Here is a 23,412-nt window from a genome sequence, read left to right on the forward strand (position 1 = left end):
CTTCCTGGCCGATTACGGGCATTTCGCGGTCAACGCAACGCCCGCCACGATCACGACGTACGCGCAAATGTACAATTCCGCGACCAAGTTTTTTTGGCCCGGCGACGCCGGCGATCTACCGGCGTTAGTCATATACCGCGGCTTCCGCAATATGCGGAGGATGAGGGAGGCGCGTAACAACGTGCGGCAGCATATACGCGATCTCCTCGGCTTATGAATTATGAACTCCATGTCGAGAAGGTACTGACCCTCAACTCTCGGCGCCACAATGTCGAGCAGTTCCTCCTCGATCTATGCGTCTTCTCGCAGCACACCAGGATGGTTACAACGACGATGCAATTCTGCGCCGACCTCTTCCACGTGCTCCTCAATTGGCCCAATCACGTCGACAGGTGCACCGGCGAGGACCTCAACCTGCTCGACGAGCTGCACATAGGCATCTTCCAGGCCGACTTGTACGTTCCGCACGAACAAATCGTGCGGGTTCAACATGTGAAATTCCAGGTAAATTATTTCGCCCACAGACAGAACTCGTCATACTCTTATGACGCCCAGCGCATCACCTTTATGAACGGTATGGAGAACGACTCCGTCACTCACGACGGAGTCGTTCTCCTATTCCTGGCCGGAATGCCGGGTGACGAGAGCAAGACGCATGTACAGTTCTACACGCACGCGATACCAACTGACGTGATAAACGCGGTCAATCACGTATTCGCCGTCACGCGCGAACTGTGGACGAAGGATCCACTCGAATTCGCGGTCGTGTGTCTCGCGATCGTGTGTCTCGTCTCGTGAGTCTACTGTCCCTTCTACCGCAGCGCCGAGGCAGCAATCGACGGCACCATACACTGCTACAGCGCAACAGAGCTCCTTTGTCAATCGACGCCTTTTTTGGTGTTATTTTAAAGAATAGAACGGCCGAGTTGAGAATCGGCACGGTGCAGGCCAAACACAGGGCCCACAATAGTTTTGCGGAGCCAGTGACTGCAATAGCGGCGGTTGTCAGGAGCGCCTTTCACATTGACGACGAGACGTCCGCCGAGATGTGTTGCACAGAATCAGGGACACTTTTGAGTTAGTGCCCCAGAGTCTGTGTAACACGTCGGCACACAGACTCCACATCAGCCGGAGTCCAGTAAATAATGGCGCATGTAAAACGTTGCCTAATGGCCGCAAGCTCGACGCAAAATACTTACGCCAGAGTTTGAGGAGCTTGCGAACCTCAAAACGTCGACGCGAGTCAAAGCGTTATGCAGTCGACAGCGGCGGCGGCAGCAGCGACGGCGGCGGCAGCGGCGACGGTGGCGGCGGCGGTGCCTTCTCGGAGGAACAGCGATTCTGTTCATTTGACTCTATTACGCGCAATCACTAGCCGTACGGTGTGTGTGTGCGTACGTATGTGAGCGGTGCCCGCAAGTGTACGACTGGTGCGAATGATCGACCGTGCGACAACTCTGCAGAGGTAAGCGGTAAAGACAGTGCTGCAAGATCGAGCATCCTGCAACAGAGCAACATGAGGGGAACGGCCCCCACCATGCGGGCACTACACAAGCGAGAACCGCACGTCACGCGTCCGTGTGCGCACGCGTCAGCGTAGCATGCTATACTTTGTCACTTCCCCAACCCGCGAAAAATGCTAAGAAGCCAAGCGTTTTTAATCGAGTAAGGCGAATCGCTCGAATAATAAAGATTCCGTCTTCTAGACCTGTATCTTGCAACTTGTTTTTTTTCTTTTTTCGCATTTCTTTTTAACGCACAATCTAATGCACAATCGAGTAAATAATTAAATAAATTTTTTTTCTAAACAGTATTATTTTATATTCATTAAAAATATACGCATAAGTTAAATTATTAACTGTTGAAAAAGATATTAATTTGCTATGACTTGTCAATAGAAAAATAAAATATAATTTTACAATTTTTCAACAAAATGCAACTTTAACATATGCCAAAATTATTAATAAATATAAAATAATACTTTTTTGTCGAAAACATTATTAAATAATTTGATTGATTACTGTTAGAAACTCATGTGCAAAAAAAGTTGCAAGAAGCAATTTCCAAACACAATATCTTCAACATTTTAGCTAATCGCTTTACCCGTTTAGCCACGCTTGCTACTTGACATTTTCCTCTTTAAACTTAAAAGAAAGATATATTAATAATTTATTAGTAGTTAATAGTGGCCTTCCACGCCACCCATGAGGTGCCACTAATAGCGCGCTAGATTTTTTTAAAGTGGATCTTCGCCTGTAGCCCTATTATACCACATATTATTGCAAAATACCACAAAAAATATATTACTATGTAAATATTATGTATATTACAATATAAAAACTATATGTATATTATAAACATATACATATATATTAGTATCATATATTAATATCATATTCACGTATAAATAATAGATGTGTATGGTATGCACGCGCGCGCGCGCACGCACATATCTATTACTTATACTTGTGGTCTGACATATATAATGCCAGACATGAGGTTTAAATGTTTAAAATATTATGTCTGTAATAAACATGATTTTCTAAACATTTAAAGGTGTGGTCTGACATATAGAAATGCCAGACATGATTTCGTAAACATTTAAAAGTGTAGTCTGATATACATGATACCAGACATGATGTTTAAATGTTTAAAATATCATGTCTGTAACAGACATGATTTCCTAAACATTTATAAGTGTGGTCTGATATACATGATACCAAACATGATGTTTAAATGTTTAAAATATCATGTCTGTAACAGACATGATTTCCTAAACATTTATAAGTGTGGTCTGATATACATGATACCAGACATAATGTTTAAATGTTTAAAATATCATGTCTGTAACAGACATGATTTCCTAAACATTTAAAAGTGTGGTCTGATATACATGATACCAGACATGATGTTCAAATGTATAAGATATCATGCCTGATGTCACAGGCATGTATAGAATATAAAATTCTATACATCTGAAAGTGAACAAAGCAAATATTAGCAATGAGCAATGCAATAATAAATTTTATTTTAAACATTATTATTGCATATCATTAGACGAGGAGGGACCAGCAATTTCATTAATATCTGCAGCATATAGTGTTAGACGACTTTTATCTTTTTTAGGACATGCAGAATACAATTTGTCCGCGGACATTAGAGACAAATGCTTTTCTTTAATTTCTATGTCTATAGCTGTTTCCCCTCTCGCTTTCAATGCTGACTTAAGCACGCATGTAGCATTGACACTGACAGATAAAAGTGGATTTCGTTTTTCCGTTTTTATATCTGGCAGAAAGGAAAAGATTCTTTCTGAATCGGCATTAGAATTTGGTAGCGATCTTATAGCATTCAAAAGACACATTAAATTTGGATATTGATGAGTGCGTTGGAAAATTTGTTTCCACATGTCATCAAAATTCAACATTGATAGAATATCTTTTTCTGCTTCTGTAAAGCTTTGATGTAAAGCAAACCATTCTTTTCTTGAACTGTTTTCGTTAAACCCGCCAATAGTCTGAGCGACAAAAGAAACATCATTAAATGAAGTTTCTCTATTAATACGTAAAGCTGTGTCCGGTTCAAAAATTTTTAATTTTGATAAAAATTTGTCATTTATTGGTAATCTTTTACAAATTTCTTGGGCAGCAGTTATGTAAAATTGCAAACAGTTCTCTCGAACTATTGCAACTACGTTTGCGTGTCCCTCTGTTATCAACTCGTTAAGATATTTTTCACATTCATCTCCTAAATATACTTCGTTAGAAGATTTTTGATTTTCTTTGTTGGAAAATTCAAAATTATTACTTATATTTTGTAAAAGTTCTGACTTTAAGAAATGTTTACAAATAATGGTTAGGAACTGAAATGATTTCGGCTGCAATAACTGTATTCTTGTTTCTAGAGCTTGGAAAAATGCATTAAAAACATTTTAAAAATGTAAAATATGTTTTAAAAATAATAAATATGCTTTTATATCAAGTTTTTGCATTATAGATAATAAATTTTGTCCAGACTTTGTTCTTTCACTCATTACCATTTCTTTTAAAAAATGCTCGACAGTATCCCAATACTCTAGAAGTCTTTCAATACATGAATGCCGAGAAAGCCATCGTGTGTCGGACAACTTTAAAATTTTTCGGTTTGCTTCCTGAAAACATTCACAAAATTCTTCAAAAATAGCTGATCGTTTTGGACTACTGTTAATATAACTTGCTATTTTTTTTACCAATTCCTCGCAATAGTCTGGGATCTTACCACATGCAGTATGTGCAACAAGTGCAGCGGAATGACATGGGCATGAAAATGTTAACAAATTTTTACATTTTTTTTCAAGTTTTGTTTTAAATGATGAATATTTACCCGTCATGACGGGCGCATTGTCGCATGACAAGGCAACAATATTTAAAAATGGAATTTGCAGTCTATACATTTTTCGTTTAAAAACATCAAATAATTTTTCCGCACTGCTATTCCTTGCATCAATATCTATTAATTTGACTAATTGCGAGCGAATGTCTAATGTTGGATCAACATACCGAACATGAAACGTCATCCATTTTTGATTAGAAATGTCAGACGTTTCATCAATAAAAATAGTAAATTTAGTATTTTGAATAATATCGACTACACGATCCGTTTCAACCGGACACAACACGTTCGAAATAATTTTTTGACATTTAGTCCGACTCATTTTCATGTTTTGCAATACGTCAGAATCTTTTCCTATTTGTTGGAAAAAAGTGAGAATGTCTGTCGCAGTTTGATGCGAAATGTTTTTCTCAGCGATGAAAGCAGCGTATCGAATTTCTGCAGCTTTCTTTCGCTTATCGAACGACAAAATTGATTCGTCCGGCATATTGACATCTTCGTCTGTATTTTTCGTTTCCATATTAACATTTTTAGTAATTGTTAAATGTGCTATTGATTGTGCATGACGAGAAATACATGACATTTTAGCAGTAAGATATTTCACACAAGGAACAAAAACATAATGTTTTATCGTGTGATACTTCGCGTAACCATGGTTGAAAGTACTCTATTTCTAACCATTGTGGTTGAAATTTTAATGTCTTAGAAATATTTTTTTCTACAGTAATATAATTATTATTTAATAACAAAGATGTGTCTTCTTTAATATTACTTTTGTGATACGTAGAATTTGCATGTCTAGAAATGCTCGTGTTGCAAGAAATATTTTTATCACATATAATGCAATGAAATAAACTGTCATCTAATGGTACTTTTTGTATCCAATATTTATATCTATCATCGCGAAGCGAAGCTTCTGAAAAGCTTCGCTTGCATTTTTTTTTAATAAATCACACATTTTTATAATGAATACAAAATAAAACTATAGAAAACAAAAAAAAACAAAGATTCAAAAAAGAAAAAAAGTAAGGAAAAAGAAGAAAAATTACGTAAATGTACAGAAAGGTTTGAAAAACTTACAGTCAAGACTGCCTAAGCTTTTTCAACGAAAAGAAATAAGCGGCATATAAAATATTACTATTAAAATTTGCCGTGCTCTTATATATACCACGCAATGCAAACGCGGTTTACGCGCAGAAACAATTGAGAATCGCAAAAATGTTGCGCATTTAGTTTTCCTTAGTTCCTTAGTTTTCCACGAATTGTGAAAATAGCGGCGTTTGAAGAACGTGGACGCGACTTCGATGCGCAGAACGCTATGCGCATCGAAGTCGCGTCCACGTTCTTCAAACGCCGTTATTTTCACAATTCGTGGAAAAGTAAGCGCAGGTTGCCATGGAGAACGCTTCGTCCGGTAAGTAATTAATATTATTAATTAATTATTAATATTTGTGCTAAAATTAACGTTTTACGTTTTTAAAGTAATTACGTTAAGTTATTATTATAATTGTACACATAATATCTTTAAAAAAAAGGATATATATATATATTTTTTTTTTTCTTTTTACAAAAAACACAATGCAAGTAGAAGCTCCACATTTGCAGCAACTGCTGCTGCAAATGCAGCTGCAACATGTGGAGGTTGTGAGGCTGCGCCTCCAAGTGGAGCAGCAGCAGCAGCAGCAGCAGCAACAACAACAGCAGCAGCCTCAACAATAGTAGCAACAACAACAGCAGCAGCCTCAACAACAGCTGGAGCGGATGCCGGAGCAACCGCATCCAAAAAAATATAGTATGTAATAAATTTTGAATTATTACATTCTTCATACACATACAATATTTTTATTTTATTGATTATTTACATCAATCTTTATTTTGTAGGAAAAAAAAGGAGAGGAGCCGGCCGTGCACGAGCCCGCTGGTATGTCCAGCGGGCTGCTCGCGGAGCCACAGGAGGCTATCAAAATTCAATAGCCAGAGGAATTGGTGGCGGGAGGGGCGGCCGTGGCGGGAGAGGTGGTCGCGGCGGAATAAGACGGACAAAGCCGAATATTCAAAATATATTTATAAATTATTGATATTTTTTTATACATATATATATAAATAAAAATTAAACAAAAGTTAAAAAAAACAACCTTATCAATATTTATATTTGAAGTCTCTTCAACCGCTATAAAATTCTAATAATGTGTGTGCGCGCGCGCGCGCGTGTGTGTGTGTGTGTGTGTGTGTGTGTGTGCGTGCGTGCGTGCGCGCGCGCGCGTGCGTACCATACACATTATTATTTATACGTAAATATGATATTAATATATGATACTAATATACAGGGTGTCTGGCAATAATCGCCCCACCGGTCATATACAGGTAGAGGAGGTCAAATCGAGTAGAAAAGTCCTTTACCATTTTTTAATTTTCATAATAAGTACTGAGTAATTAACGAAAAAAGATCGGCGAATCCGCGCGAGTAAAGCGCGCGCGGTGAGAAGGACGTCCCACTGCTACGCGATCACTAGGACACAAGGATCTAGCGTTACGCGCCGCTCGTATGTTGCCATTGTCATTTGTAGAGCGCTCCTCCCAACGCTTCATCGCGCGCCTAGTGATCGCATAGCAGTGGGATGTCCTTCTCGCTGCGCGTGCTTTACTTGCACGGATTCACCAATCTTTTTTCGTTAATTACTTAGTACTTATTATAAAAATCAAAAAATGGTAAAGGACTTTTCTACTCGATTTGACCTCCTCTACCTGTATATGACCGGTGGGGCGATTATTGCCAGACACCCTGTATATGTATATGTTTATAATATACTGTTACGTTCCCGTAGAACGTAATGGATCGGCCGATCAATTTGAGAATAATGTTCACTCACTCGAAGGATTCACTCACACGAAATAAAGAACACTTCTTAACAAAATGAGAACTTTAATAGAACTTATCTACAATCTTTGCAACCGAAACCGATTAATACAAGAGAGCTGTCAATACGCGTCCGCACAATTTGACAGCTCCTTTGAAACTGACTGACAAACGTTGTTTACAAACAAACGTCTCCTTAGAAACGAATCTTCTACTCTTTCTATAAGACTGACAGACTAACGTTATTTACAAATAAGCGTCTCCCTGGAGACGAATCTTCTGCTCTCAATGAGACGAAATACAGGGACGCAACACTATCCCCCTCGTCTTCAGATTGTCGTCCCGACATTCTAGTTCATTTTTTTGAATCTTTAATTAAACTCCTAGCTCTCTTCTAGCTTGAGTTTAAATTTCTTGATCCATCGATGTCCAAGTCTTTGATAAGCTTCTCTGCCCTACCCTGAGCTGCTGCTACAGGTTACCAGGCAACTTATTTCCTCTGACTTAATCGATTTCCAAAATCCTTGTATGTTCTTCGTGAAGCTTCGGACAAGAGGGGGGTATTCACCGTGGTCCCATCGTCTTAAAAGACTCCTCAAGTCCCTGCCTCGGCATTTGCCCTGCGGCTCACGAGAAAACCACGGCTCAAAAACCGTGAGCGAGGCAGTCTTCGTCAAATTCGTCGTCAACTTCTTATAGAATCACTTCAGTTTCCATTTTCATTTCATTCTTTCTAAAATAAATAAATAAAAACGATCAAAACAAGTAACTTATTCAATAAAAAGAAAACAATTACTATCAATACAGAATTTATCTTTTATAAAAAGGAGCTAATCTATCAGCATGGACAACTTTCTGTCTGTGTCTGTTAGATTTTTGAATTCTAAATACAACATCATTAAGTTTATTAATTACTTTATAAGGACCCTCCCAATGACTTTGTAATTTAGGTGCTTTTCCTTTAACTCTACGAGGATTGTAAAACCACACATCTTGACCTTCTTCAAAATTAATTTGTCGAGCTTTCTGATCATAACGAGCTTTAGTACGAAGTGAACGAAAATTCAAACGTTGACGAGTTTCTCTATGAACTTCCTCTAATTTATCTTTTAATTTTTGAACATAATTTTCAACTAAAATCTCTTTTTCTTGAATTGGAAGACTCCCACGCAATAAATCTAATGGCAAACGTAAAATAGGCGAAGCAATCATTTTTTCTTTCAATTCTTCAAAGGCTTTTTGACAAGAAAAAGTTCAGTCAAATCTAACTTGTTTTTCTGTAAGAAAAAATAAAGGTTTTGCTATTAAAGAAAATCCTTTAACAAACTTCCTGTAATAAGAGCAAAACCCTAAGAAACTTCGCACTTGTTTCTTTGTTTGAGAAACAGGCCAATTCTTTACCGCAGAAATCTTTTCCGGATCTGTAGTGATTCCTTTTTTTGAAACTATAAGCCCAAGATATTTAACTTGTCTGCCAAAAAGAACACACTTCTTTGGATTTATTTTAAGATTAGCCTCACGAAAACGAAGAAATACTATTCTTAAATTATCCAACATTTCCTCAAAAGTTCTACTAAATACAATGACATCATCTAAATACACTAAACAAATTTTGGATAGAATTTTTTTAAGAACCCTTTCCATCAAACGTTCAAAAGTTGCAGGAGCGTTACACAAACCAAATGGCATCACTGTAAATTGCCATAAACCCTTTCCTATAGAAAACGCAGTTTTCTCTTTATCTTGCGGGTTAATTTTTGTTTGCCAATATCCACTCTTTAAATCTAAAGTGGAAAACCAAGAATTTCCAGCTAACTGATCTAATATGTCCTCAATTCGTGGAAGAGGATAAGAATCTTTGATAGTTAAAGAATTCAATTTTCTATAATCAACACAAAATCTTAACGTTTCGTCTTTTTTTTTTTACTAAAACCACAGGAGAAATCCAAAGGCTTTGAGATTCTTCAATTACTTCTTGAGATTTCATTTCTTGAATTATTTTATCAACTTCTTGTCTAAGATGAATGGGAATTCGACGAGGTGTTTGTTTAATAGGTGTGTTTTCTTTTAAATTAATATTATGTTTTACAATATCACAATTTCCTGCAACTATCTCTTCAGAGAATAAATCTTCAAATTCTCCTAAAAATTCTGCAAAAACTTTTCTCTGATTAAAATTTAAATTTTCAGAAATTTCCTCAAAAAGTTTCTCTAATTTTTCAGGTACCTTTCCAGAAGACTCAATTCGTGAACAAGAAAATTGTTCATTTTGAGAATCTTTCCCGAAAGCAAATTAAAAAATTCTTTCTAAATTAATTTTTTCAAGAAAATCAGCTCCTAAAATACAATCGTCTGAAATCTCAGCAACTAACATTGGAAAATTTAAAGAATATTTCCCTAATTCCACCTTTATGACAACTTTGGAATACACTTCCACCGTTTCCTCCGTCGGATATTTTAGAAAATAATTTTCTAAATTTATCTGCCGACAAATTTTTCCAACAAATCTTTTATTTACAATTGAAATATCAGAACCTGTATCTACCAAAAAATTACAAATTAATCCATTAATTTTCCCTTTATAATAGAAAAGATTTTTTTTAATTCTATTCATAGAAATTAAAAAAAAAATAATTTTCGAGGAATTCTTTCTTTCAGCCGAGTTTACCCCGTTTAACTCGACTATTCCTTGTTTCCCTCTTTAATTAAAGTAGGGCATTCTGATCGAAAATGCCCTTGTTCACCACATTGCCAGCATTCTCTCCTTGATTCGAAATCTTTCTTTTGAAATTTTTCAGTAAATTTATTTTTTTTAACAAAATTACCTCTTCTATTTTCTATTTTCTTTTCAGAACTTTTATCATTTTCTACAAATTCAAATTTATCTTTTTCAAAATCCTTTTTCAAAAAATTATTTCTTTCATCTTTTCTTTTTGAAAAGCTATTTTCCTTTAGCTTTAATAGCCATCGCTCTTTCCATAGCTATCTTTAACGATGTCACTCCTTCTAATTGAAGGGTACGTTTGATAAAACCGTCTGACAATGCGGTGATAAACTGAGCGCAAGCTATTTTATCCCTTATTTCTTTTGTACATTCGGGATAAGCCATACGCGATAATCGCTCTATATCCGCGCCTAATGTTGTTAAACTTTCAAAAAATTTTTGTTTACTGTTATACTTCACTATTAAGTAATTAAATACATGATGGGATTTATCTTATAATACAATAACTGCATTTATTAAGCTTCTTTATCTTTGCTCTCATACACTTGTCGATGCCCTATCCTGTCTCCCTCCTCTCGATATATATCGAGATATATCGAGCCTTATGGTCAGTTCCCTAACGTCCCCCTTTTCCTACAAGTTTATAAATTAAACCTTTCTGGTCGTTTCACGACTCTACCGCTTCTCGTAAGTACTGGATTTTCTGAGTTAGTGTCACTTACACTTGGCTCTATTCTTTCACTTTCTGTTTCTGAATCTTCCCTAGTCGCAGCATTATAATCCGACTCGAAGCTTTCACTTAAATCTATTGTTTCGCTATTTTCTATGCCAGTTTTGCCATTGTCGCTTCCTAGATCTATATAGCTTTTTTGGAACTCTATTTCCTTTCCTTCTTTCTTTGGTTTAAACAAACAATGGTCCTTGTCTATTTTTTTATTATTTTCCTCTTTAATTACTTTGATAAATTTTCTGTTTCTAACATACTCATGTCCATTGTTTGTTTTTACAACGTATGTTCTATCTCTAATTTTACGTACTACAATTCCTGGTATCCATCTAGATTTAGCTTTTAACTGTATTCCTACTTTTATTCCTATTTGGAGTTCTGGTAACTCTTTTATCCCTCTTTTTATTGTAATAGTTTTGTTGATTTGCCTGTTTCTTTTCTAAAGTAGTATGATAACTTTTTCTGTTTATTATTTTCGGTATTAATTCTTTCTTTCTACTCGGAATTGTAGTGCGTAATTTTCTACTCATCAGAATTTGCGACGGTGAAAAATTCTCTTCAATTGACATGTTTCTGTAAAACAATAGCGCCAAGTAAATATCTTTTTCATCTTCCAACACTTTTTTGAAGATTTTCTTAGCTGTTTGTACATTTCTTTCCGCCATTCCATTCGATTGCGCATAAGTAGGTGATGTCATTATGTGAGTAAATTCCCACTGTTTAGCAAAGTTTTCAAACGCTTGTGACGAGAACTGTGGTCCCCCATCACTAACTACTGTTACCGGTATGCCATGTCTCGCAAACATTGACTTTAGTATTTTAATTATTTGGACACTACTGGTGTCTGCTCCTAACTCTTCTACTTCTATGTACTTAGAGTAATAATCAATTACTAACAAATATTTTTTCCTTTGTAGTTCAAACAGATCACATCCGATTTTATTCCACGGTAACTTTTCTATTTCATGCGATTTTAACTGTTCAGAGGATTGTGAATTTGCGTATTTTATGCATAATTGACACGTTTCAATTTTTTGTTTTATTTCATTATGCATTGTTGGCCAAAAGATAATTTCTTTTGCCAGGGACAAGCATTTTTTCACCCCCAGGTGATTGTAATGTACTTTATCTAACATTTCTTTTCTTAGTTTGTTTGGAATGACTAAACAGCACCCTTTAAATATAAGATCTCCGCTTACTGTTAATTCATCTTTGTATTTAGCATACAGTTTTAAATTGTCTTTTAGTTTTTTATAATTTTTTGGCCACCCTTCTCTGATAACCAACTTTAAATCTGTTAGCTCTTTGTCTTGCAGCGTTTCTTTAGTAATTTCTTGTAGCTTCTGTTTTGTAACGCTTAATTCTGACTCTATGAGACATACTTGTGCTTGTATTTCATTGTCAAAATTTTCATCTGCTTTACCTTTTATGTATGCTCTTGACAACGTGTCTGCAATTATTAATTGTTTGCCCGGCTTATATCTTAGCTCTATATCGTATTTTTGTACTTGTAATAGCATCCGTTGTAGTCTTGCAGGGCACTTATTTATTGCTTTTTTAAATATAGAAATTAACGGCTGGTGATCTGTTTCAACTATTATTTTTTTTCCATAGATATACTCATGAAATTTATTTAGACCGAAGCATATTGCCGCCATTTCTTTCTCTATTTGCGCATATCTTTGTTGCGTCTCCGTCAATGCTTTCGAGGCATAGGCACACGGTAAATTATTTTGTAATAGGACGGCCCCTACGCCTGATTTGGAACTATCTACAGACACAATTGTTTCTTTTCCAACATCAAAGAATTGCAACACCGGTTTTGTCATTAATTTATTTTTTAAAACCTCTAGAGCTTTTTCATGTTTCAATTTTCATGTAAAAATTACATCTTTCTTTAATAGATTTCTTAACGGTGTTGTTTCACTTGAGAAGTTTGGAACAAATTTACTTACGTATGTTAACATACCTAACACGCGTTGTACATCTTCTTTATTTTGTGGTGTTTGCAGTTCTTTGATCGCCTTTATTTTACTCTCATCTAACGTTATTCCGCTGGCACTAACATTGTGTCCTAAATATTTAACGCTCTCTTTGCCAAACTGACATTTGTCTAAATTAAACTTGACATTATTTTTTCTCGCAGTTTCTAATACTTTTTTCAGTCTTGTGTCATGTTCCGTTGTGTCTTTACCATACACTATTATGTCATCTATGTATATATCGCATCCTTCACAGTTTTGAAAAATTTGTTTAAATCTCTCCTGAAAAACTTCCGGCGCTGACTTTATTCCGTATGGCAGTCAAAGGAATTTATATCTACCAAAAGGGGTTCCGAATGTACATAGATTCGCACTTTCTGAGTCTAATGTTATTTGATAAAACCCGCTTGTTGCATCTAATGTGCTAAATACTTTGGCTCCGGTTAATTTAGTTGTAATTTCATCCAATGTTAGTATTAAACAATGTTCTCTTTTTATATTATTATTTAAATCTTTTGGATCTAGGCAAATTCTTAGGCTGCCATTCGGTTTTTGTGTTATCACTAAAGCATTCACCCAATCGGTGGCTTCTTCTACCTTTTCTATTATTTTCTCTTTTACTAATTCTGTTAAGCATTCTTTTAATTTAGGCATTAGCGCCAGAGTTACTCTACGTGTGGGATGTATCACAGGTTGTGCATTTTCTTTTAATTTAATGTGATATGGTTTTTTTATGCAACCTATCCCTGAGAAAGTATCACTAAATTCTTTGGCTAGTTCTGTATATACGTTTTTTTCCTCTACGCTGTCGACTTTCTTAACCACATTTAATTTTAAACATGAGGGTAATCCTAGTATTGCTGGTGTATTGGTTACAACTATATAAAAATCTATCTTGTATACTCTGTTATTTCTTTTAACATTTGCCGACCAAACACCTTTGACTTGTAATTTATCACCCGTGTATGATTTGAGCATTACCTTTGTAGGTTCAATTTTAACTTTACTTAATCCTATCACCTTTAACTGATTCATTGATAATACATTACACATTGCCCCCGTATCTATCTTAAATTTAACTTTGACCCTATTAATTTCTAACTCTGTGTACCACGCATTCTCATCTTTATTGTCCTTATTTACCGCACTTATAATTAAGTATTCGCCTTTTTCGTGAGTCGTAACAGTGTCTACTTTCCCTTTTTCTTTTTCTAACTCATTTATTTTTATTTTATTATGACTTCTACAAACAGCAGCAAAATGATTTTGCCTCTTACATTTTCCACATACTTTACCGTATGCTGGACAGTTATTTACAATGTGATTCTTTCCACATCTTGTACAATTAGAAATCATTTTATCTTTTGTTTTGTGGACACTCTTACCCCTCACTTCTTGTTTTTGACTCGCTTTCTTATATAATTTAAATGCGTTGACTGTTCCCGTAGATTCTCCTAGAGCTTCCATTTCCTTGCTTTGGATCTTCGCCTTTTCTATTACTTTACACTGATGAATGGCCTCTTCCAGCGTTAGTAAGTCATCCTGCAGCAGCTTCTCTCTCATCGGGTTGCTCTGGACTCCGCAGGTGATCATACATTTGATCAGGCTGTTTTGTAGTTCTCCTAGCTTACATTTTTGCGCTTGTTCTGTCAATTCTACCACGAACTGTTCCAGTGACTGTCCGGATTTTTGCCTCATTGTGAAGAAGACGTATCTTTCATACGAAAGATTTTCCTTTGGTAGGAAGTGAGCTTCAAATTTGTCTAATAAGATTGGTAGTTTATTTTTCTCATTTTCTGCTATAGGAAAGGTTTTATAAATTTTGAACCCTTCTTTCCCTATGTAATGTAAGAGTTGCGCACACTGGGTCTCTTGTGATTTCTTCGATACTTCTGACGCCTTCAGATAGTTTTCGAATCTACTACGCCACATTTGCCAGTTCTCTGCAATGTTCCCTGCCATTCTCATAGGGCTGATGCCTCTTGCGTCTCCCATCGCGTCTCGTCGTGCTTGTACCGGTCGTCTCGTGCACGTGTTTTGAGGTTATTTTTCGTTGTCCTCGATACCGAGTGCCTGTACTTATTTCTTTACCGTATTTCTTTGGAACTTCTCTCGACTACGACTGCGCCATGTTATACTTCACTATTAAGTAATTAAATACATGATGGGATTTATCTTATAATACAATAACTGCATTTATTAAGCTTCTTTATCTTTGCTCTCATACACTTGTCGATGCCCTATCCTGTCTCCCTCCTCTCGATATATATCGAGATATATCGAGCCTTATGGTCAGTTCCCTAACATTTACGATTAGTAAACTGAATATAAAAAGTTTGAGCAAAATGTCCTTCCCCGTAACATAACTCTAATTTTGATTTCAAGTCTTTGAATCGCAAATTTTCTAATTCAGAGACCCCATCCAAAATAGAACGCGCTTTGCCTCTTAAACTAGTCGCTAATGCAACCGTTTTAACTGACTCAGTCCAAGAATTTGCTTGAGCAATCAAAGCAAATTGAATTAAAAATTCCTGCATAGGAACACTTCCATCATAATTGTCCGGTTTTAATTTATAACCTAAATCTGAATTTTCAATATTTAATCCGCGACGCGGAACTCCCTCCCTGATTCCTAATTTCGCTATTTCGTGACGCGGAACTTTCTCCCTGATTCCTAATTTCGCTATTATTAAAACGACTTAGCTGGACGATGTCTTGTTCCAAACGATGCAGTTCTGTTTGCATCTGCTCCTGTTTAACTCGTCGTTCCTCTCGGAGTTGTCCTAGCTCCTCCAGGATTGTACGCAGCATTTCCGACTCAGCCGAAACCACTGCCGTCTCATTTGACACCGCCGCAGCTTGAGTACGCGTCCTCCTTGGTGAATGGACTGTGGACATGTCGTTCTTCGATCCCGGACGAGCCCCAAAAATGTTACGTTCCCGTAGAACGTAATGGATCGGCCGATCAATTTGAGAATAATGTTCACTCACTCGAAGGATTCACTCACACGAAATAAAGAACACTTCTTAACAAAATGAGAACTTTAATAGAACTTATCTACAATCTTTGCAACCGAAACCGATTAATACAAGAGAGCTGTCAATACGCGTCCGCACAATTTGACAACTCCTTTGAAACTGACTGACAAACGTTGTTTACAAACAAGCGTCTCCTTAGAAACGAATCTTCTACTCTTTCTATAAGACTGACAGACTAACGTTATTTACAAATAAGCGTCTTCCTGGAGACGAATCTTCTGCTCTCAATGAGACGAAATACAGGGACGCAACAATACATATAGTTTTTATATTGTAATATACATAATATTTACATAGTAATATATTTTTTGTGGTATTTTGCAATAATATGTGGTATAATAGGGCTACAGGCGAAGATCTCCACTTTAAAAAAATCTAGCGCGCTATTAGTGGCACCTCATGGGTGGCGTGGAAGGCCACTATTAACTACTAATAAATTATTAATATATCTTTCTTTTAAGTTTAAAGAGGAAAATGTCAAGTAGCAAGCGTGGCTAAACGGGTAAAGCGATTAGCTAAAATGTTGAAGATATTGTGTTTGGAAATTGCTTCTTGCAACTTTTTGTGCACATGAGTTTCTAACAGTAATCAATCAAATTATTTAATAATGTTTTCGACAAAAAAGTATTATTTTATATTTATTAATAATTTTGGCATATGTTAAAGTTGCATTTTGTTGAAAAATTGTAAAATTATATTTTATTTTTCTATTGACAAGTCATAGCAAATTAATATCTTTTTCAACAGTTAATAATTTAACTTATGCGTATATTTTTAATGAATATAAAATAATACTGTTTAGAAAAAAATTTATTTAATTATTTACTCGATTGTGCATTAGATTGTGCGTTAAAAAAAAATGCAAAAAAAGAAAAAAAACAAGTTGCAAGATACAGGTCTAGAAGACGGAATCTTTATTATTCGAGCGATTCGCCTTACCCGATTAAAAACGCTTGGCTTCTTAGCATTTTTCGCGGGCTGGGGAAGTGACAAAGTATAGCATGCTACGCTGACGCGTGCGCACACGGACGCGTGCGGTTCTCGCTTGTGTAGTGCCCGCATGGTGGGGGCCGTTCCCCTCATGTTGCTCTGTTGCAGGATGCTCGATCTTGCAGCACTGGGTAAAGGTGTATATGACTATCTACTTTAATATGTGGTAGACTTATCAATATAGGAATGCGAAAAAGGAAAGCATTATGTCGCTTACATTTAAAGCTTGCGTAGAAATTTGTGCTAATCTTTATAAATTCCTTTTTTGTATTGGGTGTACAAGTATGACTTTCCGGATTTTTGGATAAAAAAACACATTGATTTGTAACATAAAAATCATTTTTATTTTATTCAAAGTATGCTCCATCGGAAGCTACAATCTTGGCCCATCTTTCGGGCAATAAACGGATTTCACGCTGGTAGAAGTTTGATTGTTTTGAAGCGGTCCAGTTATCAAGGCAATTTTTGATTTCTTCATAAGAATTGAACCGCTCTCCAGAAAGAGCTAACGCCATGGACCGAAACAAATAGTAATCCGAAGGAGCAATGTCTGGTGAATACGGCGGGTGAGGTAGAATCTCCTAGTTTACTACTTCTAGATAATTCTTGACAAATACATGAACATTTGGTCTGGCGTTGTCATGCTGTAAAATCACCTTGTCATGTCTATTCTCCCATTCCGGTCGTTTTTCCTTTAGAGCTCGGTTCAAACGTATTAATTGTAGTCGATAGCGTTCACCAGTGATAGTTTCAGACGGTTGCAGCAGCTCATGATACATCACACCCTTCATATTCCACCAGATACACAGCATAACCTTGCTGCCATGGATGTTTCGCTTTGGCGTTGATGGACCTGGTTCACCTGGCTTAACCCATGCTGGTTTGCGTTTAGGATCGTAATGAATCCACTTTTCATCACCAGTAATAATTCGATGTAAAAAACCCTTTCTTTTTTGTCGTTGCAGCAACAATTCGCACATGGTTTTTTTTCTTTCAATGTCTCTTTCTTTCAATTCGTGTGGCACCCAATTTCCTTGCTTTTGAACCATTCCCATTGCATGCAGACGTAAGGAAATGCATTGTTGGGTAACATTTAATGCTGTTGCCAATTCCTTTTCTGTTTGACATGAATCCTCGTCAAGTAATGCTTCCAATTCTGCATCTTCAAGTTTTTTCGGTGGTTTTCCATGTTCTTTATCATCCAAATTAAAATCATTGCTTCTGAATCGTTTAAACCATTTTTCACCCATGCTTACCGATGGAACATGTTCTTTGTAAGCTTCCACAAGCAAACCATGACAATCAGCTGCACTTTTCTTTAAAAAAAAATAATGAAGCAAAACTTTACGCAAATGACGTTTTTCTGGTACAAAATTCGACATTTTCAATGCGATAAAAAAAATATTTGCACTTCAATCAAATGACATATACTACATTTGAAAGCTGACATACAGACCTTTTAAATACATATATTGCCAGCTTCATGTAATGCCGAGAGTACGTCTTATGCAATTCTATTGAAAATCCGTAAAGTCATACTTGTACACCCAATATATAAAAAAATAATATAAAAAGTTATATGAAAAAAGGTTTAATTTAGTTTATGTTACATAGTTCACATTAGATTGGTTATATTTCATTAGTTTTTAACTGTTAATATTGTTCAAACGTTGATTATGTCCAAAAATGTAAGAAAATAAACTTTTTAAATTTTGTATTTTTTTTTGTTAATGATATTTTTACACATTGGTACTTATAACCGAGTAAAATACTAATAAAATGAAACATTTTAGCAAAATATTTATGAATTCTAATAATTATTTTATATGAAAATTGAAACGGTGTAGCTTTTCGATGCTTGGATAAGCTCGCCGGAGCCAGGAGTTCGTTCGATTAGAGGTACGCCAAATGAAATTCTTGGTTTTTAGTTAACGAATGAAATAATTTATTTAGTAGGTAGTTATACAGTATGACTGCGTGTTTGCGTGTAAGTATGTGTGTATAAACCCGTGTGGTTGTGTATTTGTGTACGTGCGTATTTTGTGTATGAATAGTGTAGAAAGATATTGTGCTACGGCGCGTGTGAAAATGTCGTTGAACAATGTGTGCAAGTGTGTACAGGTGATTGTGCGGAGTGATTAGTCGGCACAAGTGCGTTCGTACAGCGACCATAATCGGCGGTTCACAAAGTACTGCAAGAGCGACGCATGAACGGGAGACGCGGCTAGTTAGTCGTGTATGCGGTAGGTGCGAGAGAGAGAGAGAGAGAGAGGGAGGGAGGGAGGGAGGGAGAGAGAGGGAGAGGGAGGGAGGGAGGGAGAGAGAGAGAGAGAGGGAGGGAAGGAGGGAGGGAGGGAGAGAGGGAGATAAGGAGGGAGAGAGGGAGAAAGAGGGAGAGGGAAAATGAGAGAGAGAGAGGGGGGGAGAGAGGGAGAGAGGGGGGGGAGAGAGAGAGAGAGAGAGAGAGAGAGAGAGAGAGAGAGAGAGAGAGAGAGAGAGAGAGAGAGAGAGAGAGAGAGAGAGAGAGAGAGAGAGAGAGAGAGAGAGAGAGAGAGAGAGAGAGAGAGAGAGAGAGAGAGAGAGAGAGAGAGAGAGAGAGAGAGAGAGAGAGAGAGAGAGAGAGAGAGAGAGAGAGAGAGAGAGAGAGAGAGAGAGAGAGAGAGAGAGAGAGAGAGAGAGAGAGAGAGAGAGAGAGAGAGAGAGAGAGAGAGAGAGAGAGAGAGAGAGAGAGAGAGAGAGAGAGAGAGAGAGAGAGAGAGAGAGAGAGAGAGAGAGAGAGAGAGAGAGAGAGAGAGAGAGAGAGAGAGAGAGAGAGAGAGAGAGAGAGAGAGAGAGAGAGAGAGAGAGAGAGAGAGAGAGAGAGAGAGAGAGAGAGAGAGAGAGAGAGAGAGAGAGAGAGAGAGAGAGAGAGAACGTGTGAGTCGTACGTTGTTGGAACGGCAAGCGCACACGGACGCGTGACGTCAGCGATGCTCGCTTGTGTGGTGCCGCCATGGTGGGGGCTCTTCCCCTCATGTGGTGCTTGATGCAGGATGCTCGATCTTGCATCACTGCTATGCGGATATTCGAGCGCACGGTTTTATTCGTACGGTTTGCCTGCCGGAATCGGAATACGAGTCGGAAAGGAGCTTGCCGGGAACACCCAGTGTGACCATGGGAACGCCCGTGTCGGTAACGGGAGCGAAGAGTAAATCAGGGAACGTCCGGTAAAGCCATGGGAACATCCGTGTTGGATACAGAGCTCGGGAACGCCCGAGATAATCGCGAGAATGCTCGCGATGTAGTTTTTCAAGGTAGGAGCCGAGAACGCTCGGCGGAATCGCGAGAACGCTCGCGGCGGGAATCGGTCAGGAGTCGAGAATGCTCGGCGGGACTGCGAAAACGCTCGCAGCTCTTACTAGAAGAAAGCCCGGGAACACTCGGCAGAAACACGAAAATGCTCGAAAGGATTACAGGAACGCCCGTAGCAGAGGATCGGATGTTCGCTGTGTGAGCAGCGAACGGGATCTGGTGTCGTACAACCGGACCTCTTTTATACCCGGCTGACGGCCGACTGACATATGGATCGGTAGCAACAGTGATGCGATCTTTCCCACAGCGGTCCCGGCTTCGCTGCCTCACTCAACCTTACAGAAGCGCTACATCACGTATCCGTGTGAGCTCAGTCGTTCAACCAATGGAAGAGAGCAAACGTCTCCCTTCCACCGAGCCGACACACAGATGATAAATGCATGCTACTTGCATGTTAAAGCAAGCGTTTCTGATTCAGAAAAGAAATTCTGAGGCGAGTGGCTGGAATATTAGAGATCACCTGTTCGAGACCTGCTTCGTGCAACTTTCTTTTCTTTTTTCCGCATTTGTTTCTAACATAGTAAATCATTAGATAATATTTTTTTGCCCAAAAAAATAATATTTTCTATTTAATTAAAATCAATAGGAGCGTAAAGAGCCATAATGCTGGTTAGTCGTGCGAAGGTTAAGATATATTCATTAAATTGTTTACATCAAACGTTTCGACCTGCCATCAGGCCTTTTTCAGTGTACAATAGTAAAAATACAAATAAAACAAAATTCGCTCGCAAAATTCAAGACAGTGTGAAAGATGTGGAAGACATAAAAAACATCCTTTCCACCCGATTGTGGTTTAGTAGAAAAAAATCAGAACTACAATAAATGCAATGAAATATATGAATAATACAAAAAAATTATAAAAATAGGAAATAAGTGGACCGGAAATTAAGAACTGCAATATACATACTTGAATTGAATTTATGTTAAAACGCTGGTCCAAGTAGAGAGGACGAGGTGGAAAACAGAGAACAGATAGTCTTATCATTTTGAAAGTCAAGCTCTTAGTGAGAGAGATATACATTAGAAATTATAAAGATTCACGAGTGAAAGTATGGTAAGAAGGGGGGAGTAGAGAGGGGAAAAGTAAGTAAGAAAGGAGAGAAGGTGAGGGTATAATAGGATAGATAGAAGGAAAGGAAAGAAGAGGTATTATTTATAAAGGAGGAATTAAATTAATGATGGGGAGGTATGCCTCAGGTAAATGATCCATGTCGTTATGAATGTTAAGGCCTGCGTTTTGCCTTTTGATAAAAAGGCCTCTCCTTTATTCCCATTAATTGCCGACCTTGTTCTTCAGGATCTAGAAGCTGATGCGATTAGTAGGCTTCCGTTCAAGTTGCCCTTTTATTATAGATATGTGAACGACATAATTATGGTTGCACCTACTAACTTCATAATTTTAATCACTGACATTTTTAACTCTTATCATAACAGACTTAATTTTACAGTTGAAATCGGGGTTGACAATCGCATAGACTTCTTAGACGTGACTTTGATTTTAGAAAACAACATAATTATTTTTGACTGGTTCCAAAAACCTACTTCGTCTGGGAGATACCTAAATTTTTATTTCCACCACCCCATTTCACATAAGAAGGGGTCTATCATAAGTCTGACTGACAGAATCTTTTTACTTTTCCACCCAAAATTCCACAAAAAAAATTTTACATCGGCTATTAACATACTTTTAAATAATTGTTATCCGTTAAGTTTTATTTATTCTGTTGTCCACCAAAGATTAAAGTTTTTAACACACAATAAAAAAATTGACAATATTTTAATAGCAGTAGATTCTGACAATGATCCTGATGATAATGACTCGAAGTCTTTTTTAACTATTCCCTACATCTCATCCATTTTTAAAAACTTTAATTTTATCGCGAGAACTTTTAATTTTAAACTAGCTTGCTCAATTCCAAATAACCTAAAATGCTTTATAAAAACAGGGAAAGACAATTTAAACAAACTTGCACACTGCCAAGTGGTTTATATGATTCCGTGTCGTGATTGTAGTATGACTTATGTTGGACAGACCAAAAGACAGCTTAACACTAGATTAAAAGAACATAAGAATGACATTAATAAGAAAAGCTGTTCTCCTTCAGTCATATCTAGGCATAGGTTGGATTCCTCCCACGATTTTGATTGGGATAAAGTAAAGATACTTGACGGGGAATCTTCCTATCAAAAAAGATTAATCTCTGAAATGGTTTTTATCAAAAGGCAAAACGCAGGCCTTAACAATCATAACGACACGGATCATTTACCTGAGGCGTACCTCCCCATCATTAATTTATTTCCTCCTTTATAAATAATACCTCTCCTTCCCTTTCCTTCTATCTATCCTATTATACCCCCACCTTCTCTCCTTCCTTACTTACTTTTCTTCTCTCCACTCCCCCCTTCCTCCCATACTTTCACTCGTGAATCTTTATAATTTCTAATGTATATCTCTCTCACTAAGAGCTTGACTTTCAAAATGATAAGACTATCTGTTCTCTGTTTTCCACCTCGTCCTCTCTACTTGGACCAGCGTTTTAACATGAATTTAATTCAAGTATGTATATCACAGTTCTCAATTTCCGGTCCACTTATTTCCTATTTTTATAATTTTTTTGTATTATTCATATATTTCATTGCATTTATTGTAGTTCTGATTTTTTTCTACTAAACCACAATCGGGTGGAAAGGATGTTTTTTTATGTCTTCCACATCTTTCACACTATCTTGAATTTTGCAAGCGAATTTTCTGTTTTATTTGTATTTTTACTATTGTACACTGAAAAAGGCCTGATGGCAGGTCGAAACGTTTGATGTAAACAATTTAATGAATATATCTTAACCTTCGCACGACTAACCAGCATTATGGCTCTTTACGCTCCTATTGATTTTAATTAAATAGAAAATATTATTTTTTTGGGTAAAAAAATATTATCTAATGATTTACTATGTTAGAAGCAAATGCGGAAAAAAGAAAAGAAAGTTGCACGAAGCAGGTCTCGAACAGGTGATCTCTAATATTCCAGCCACTCGCCTCAGAATTTTTTTTCTGAATCAGAAACGCTTGCTTTTAACATGCAAGTAGCATGCATTTATCGTCTGTGTGTCGGCTCGGTGGAAGGGAGACGTTCGCTCTCTTCCATTAGTTGAACGGCCGAGCTCACACGGATACGTGACTAGCGCTTCTGTAAGGTGAGTGAGGCAGCGGAGCCAGGACCGCTGTGGGAAAGATCGCATCACTGATAGCGTTTTCGATTATACAGGATTTGAACGACCCAGGGTTGGTTAATGACGTCATTGCAACCTCTCCACCAATGAAAGACTTGCATTTATAGTAAAATAGTGATTGATCAACCCTGGGTCGTTCAAA

The 23,412-nt window shown here is 37.1% G+C and overlaps 2 protein-coding genes across 2 annotated transcripts in view; one reads left to right on the forward strand and one right to left on the reverse strand.

Annotated features, from left to right (window-relative positions):
• LOC105667693 (outer dynein arm-docking complex subunit 4) overlaps positions 1-23,412 on the forward strand; it is a 73,278-nt gene that overhangs the window by 14,444 nt on the left and 35,422 nt on the right. The gene's annotated exons all lie outside the window — the stretch shown is intronic.
• LOC105675538 (uncharacterized) lies at positions 4,776-15,752 on the reverse strand. The gene has a single exon (XM_067356734.1). The coding sequence runs from the start codon at positions 14,655-14,657 to the stop codon at positions 12,984-12,986; it is 1,674 nt and encodes a 557-aa protein (XP_067212835.1). The 5' UTR covers positions 14,658-15,752; the 3' UTR covers positions 4,776-12,983.

Source organism: Linepithema humile, chromosome 6, assembly GCF_040581485.1.
Source record: "Linepithema humile isolate Giens D197 chromosome 6, Lhum_UNIL_v1.0, whole genome shotgun sequence".
In the NCBI taxonomy this organism is placed as follows: domain Eukaryota; kingdom Metazoa; phylum Arthropoda; class Insecta; order Hymenoptera; family Formicidae; genus Linepithema; species Linepithema humile.